The sequence below is a fragment of the Rhinolophus ferrumequinum genome, chromosome 6 (genome assembly GCF_004115265.2).
Source record: "Rhinolophus ferrumequinum isolate MPI-CBG mRhiFer1 chromosome 6, mRhiFer1_v1.p, whole genome shotgun sequence".
Classification (NCBI taxonomy): Eukaryota; Metazoa; Chordata; class Mammalia; order Chiroptera; family Rhinolophidae; genus Rhinolophus; species Rhinolophus ferrumequinum.
The window spans coordinates 67,512,025-67,515,888 of record NC_046289.1 but is presented as its reverse complement, the minus strand read 5'-3'; the positions used below and the strand labels follow the sequence as shown (position 1 = coordinate 67,515,888).

At 37.8% G+C, this 3,864-nt stretch overlaps 1 protein-coding gene across 10 annotated transcripts in view; it reads right to left on the bottom strand.

The window, feature by feature from the left end:
- Positions 1 to 555: 555 nt before the first annotated feature.
- Positions 556 to 3,864, bottom strand: part of MEIS2 (Meis homeobox 2) — a 203,413-nt gene continuing 200,104 nt past the window's right edge. For 4 of the 10 annotated variants that reach the window (XM_033108945.1, XM_033108946.1, XM_033108952.1 and 1 more), the window contains one exon: positions 2,432 to 3,833. In XM_033108945.1, coding sequence (XP_032964836.1) covers positions 3,547 to 3,833 — 287 coding nt within the window. In that variant the 3' untranslated portion in view covers positions 2,432 to 3,546. Of the gene's footprint in view, positions 3,834 to 3,864 lie in introns of all 10 variants that reach the window. The other 6 variants (XM_033108950.1, XM_033108954.1, XM_033108951.1 and 3 more) reach the window with 3 other exon arrangements.

Sequence of the window (3,864 nt, the reverse complement as noted above, 5' to 3'; positions counted from 1 at the left end):
AGTGACTGCGAAGCGAGGGCCACTGGGCACGTCCCGACACCCAGACACTGGCCTTTCTAACACAGTGGCAACTTGCAGCGAGGTCCCGGCTCCTTATCAAATTGCTGGCCTGCAAGACTAATGGGAAACTTGTGGAAGATCCCTGTCCAGTCCCTTTGAAGGAAGGTCCCTTTTCTGACAGCTGCTAGAGATATTAGCCATATTTCCCTTCCCAGATCTGCTCCGGGTTAACGGGCCCACAGGGGCGGGAGGGGGCAAGGGGGCCCGGAGGATTCTGATTGAGTCTTCTGGGCAAATCTAACTAGGGTGAGCTAGGGAGAGTGGGGGCGCTGACCTGGGGGTGGGGTGGGGGGTGAACGGGTGGATGGAAGATACAGACTTTTCTGGTCCTTTTCTCTCTTTTTCCTTTAAAATGTGGCTTCTTGCTCAATCCCCAACCCTTAACAGATGGCGACTACAGTTCTCTCAGAATTTCTTAAAGAAAGGGAAACCTTTGGAATTTATTTCTGCTTTTGCTTTTCCATATAAATAAAAAGTGTTTTTATATTACTCTTGTTTTGGAGAACATAAGCAATTTTATTCAGACTACAGTATTTCCTTTAACACTATATGGTTGTCAAAACACCATTCCCAGTTTCTTTGCTTTTGACAGCTGAGTCTTTCTTAAATATACCCAAATCGGAACTCTTTATACTAAATAGTAAACCCGAGATAGGAGGAAGTGCCTTCCGAGGTGGTATAAAAAAGGCATTATACAAATTGGACAACTCTACCACCTCTCAGTCTTGGCTTATGGGGGAGGGAGGCAAGGAAATGCAAACAAATATTATTACAATTATTATTCATCTCCAAATATTTAAGAGGGTTAAAGGTTAACAAGATAGGATGTGGGTTTGTTGAGAAACGAACCCTGAGGTTATTTTATTCATTTAAACCAAGGCTAGAGAGCTCTGAGATCAAAATTTGAGGAAATAGATTAATAATAATTGCATTAAACACTTCCTAAACATGAGCCAATTAGCAAGTAAACCCTTCAGTATTTACGTTACTGAGAGGAAAGGAAGAAAAACTTTGCCAAAAAACTGTTCAGCTGATGTGAGAGTTAATTTATAAATGGAGAACTTGTCAAAATTTACTTAAAAGCATCTAAAGTAAAAATATACAAATATTTAAATTTTGCAAAGAAACTCCATGTGAAATGGGATAACAAAAATGAGAGGGAGACTGTCTCTTTTCCAAGTGGTGCAGAATTTCTCCATTAATAGTTTGAACCATAAGTGTTATTTCTATGTTTAAGCAGCACCACATTAAAGTGATAAACATTATTTATAAAAATTCTACCTAACTAAAAATAATACAAAACAATAGAAGTTTATTTCCTTGTTCCTTATTATACAACTTCTATTAATGTCTTCTGCAATGGGAAGATGGAAGAACCCCGAATAAGATACAAACTTGTATTTCTGAGATAGTGAACTATTTCCCTCTCAAGCTGACATCACACAACTAGGTCAAGTCTGTATTATCCCTTTTAAACATAGGATTCAAAATTTAGGTGTTACAAAATTCCAGGATGGTATATTTTTTTGAAAAATTGGGGAGGCATGAAAATATCTCACACTTTTATTCACTGCACACGTTGGCAGGCATTGTGTGTGCATTATCAGTAAGCTAAGACAAGGGTTTCTAGGAATGTTGCATGAGATTTTGAAAATGGCATTAGAGTGCTTGTTTTGTTGTTGTTTTAGAAAAAAAAATTGTTTAGTCACCAAATCACCACAATAGTATGCCTGCATATGGAGGTGTCTGAAATAAAAAAAGACATCATAATATAATTTATATTAAATATTAATGATTAAGTAATCTTTTCAACTAAGGATTTCAAATTCCATAGAAGTTTACTCATCTATGAACATCTATATGTAAATTTTAATTTACATATTCAACAGTATTTTAGTAAGACAGAAAAAACACAGGCAGATGAATTATCTTTGAGCACAGACGTTAGTTATTTCTTATGATGCAAAATTAACCCTGCAAAAGCCCTTTATTCTGGCAGAGGATGAACATGCAAAACTTTATCTAAAAGTACTTTTTTTTAACATCATGCACCTAAAAAGGAGGTTTGGGCACATTGAAGGTGGATCTTTCAACCTGACACACACACACACTACACACACTACACACACACCAAATTTCATACCTTTAGAAGTTTTCTGCTGGGAGAGTTTTTAGGCCAACTATACATAAGCTACAGATGGTTACCTTAAAAATCGTTGGTAAGTTAAATTTCAAATATACTCAACTTCTGGGGATAAAACCATCACCTAATTTGAACACTGTATACAGTAGGGATTGTGCAACCTTACCTTAAAACTATTAAAAACACAAAAGCCTAACAAAAAATCAAAAATGAAATATTTATTACCGCATTTTGTGACTTAACACCTTTTTTAACATAACGTCACAGTCCTCATACAAGTATTTTAATGTAAATTTTGACAAAGCTTAAAGGTAACAGCATTTTCTTCTAGTGAGGAACACGTGCTGAGAAAAGAATTCATGGACATACAATACCAATTCCACAGCAGATCTGATACTAGCAAAAACATTCTTTTTTTTCAATTGAGGTAAACACATAGAATATCTAACATGAAACAATTAATAGACCGAACTCTGTACGAAGTTTGTTACAGTATTCTCTTGCTCCTTTTTTTTTTTTTATCCCCCAAGCTTTGAGTTTCAGATCAAGTCCTAGTTGTGGTGCTATGACCATTAATCACTTTTTTTGTGTTGAGGAGGGCTGCCCAACTGAAGATTGTTTGTCCACAGCCAAGGCTTAGAACTCCTGGAAGAAGCTCCTGCTCTGTCTTTAAATCTTCATTGGCAAGCTCTTTGAAGAAGAGTCCCCCAAAATAATAAGAATTGGCTTATGAAGCACAAACTATAAAGATCTGTTTGAAACTAAAGGACACATTTATGGAGGAACAAAGGCCGAGCATGGAAACGCATTCTTGAAGCTGGAGTCCAAGGGTTGAGTGAGGTTCAGCCACAAGTTCACCGTGGTCTCCAGCGTGGTTCTTTTCTCATTGGCCCAACAGGTTTAAAATATACCACAGTCTCTCTTGGATTGTGAATTCACTGATGAACCAAAACAGTCATTCTTTTGGGAACAACACACATAGTGTGGAAAACAAGGATATATTTTTTTTCTCTTCTAAAACTATTTGAGGCAACATAACGGAGTGATCAACAGAAATGTACAAGTTTAACTTAGTTCCTATGTTTATACTACAGTAGTTATAACTCTCGGAGTCTTTTTCCAGAGGATCTTTACATGGACAGAATTGTCTCAGTGAGCCCATGATTTCACATTTGTGTTCTTGTCTCATTGGTCCTCTGTTGCTTGATGAAAAATGACAAAAGTAAAAAATAATCACAGCTGTCTGGAATTTCATATTAAGTGTCAACATCTGGTCAAAGTTCAGAAAGTCTTAAAATAGTTTTTGCGTGTGTTTCCTTTTCCCTTGAGTTCCCGTATTTATATTACTGGGCATGAATGTCCATAACCTGTCCGCCAACATTGGGATCTACAGAATTTAACATTGTGGGACTCTGTGCTGACATAGTCATTCCAGGGTGGGTAGGGGGTCCTCCGTGCATCATCATGGCTGGGTGGTGGGGATGGCTTGGCAAATATGAATGCATTGGGGGTCCATGTCTTAATTGAGTAGGGTGTGGGGTCATCTGGGGAGGAGTGTAACTTGGCTGTGCCATACTCATTCCCATAGGACCACCCTGAGAAACGTAGTCCCCTGGCATGCTCTGCAAACCTGAAAAGAGAGAGGGAAAAAGAAAGCAGGT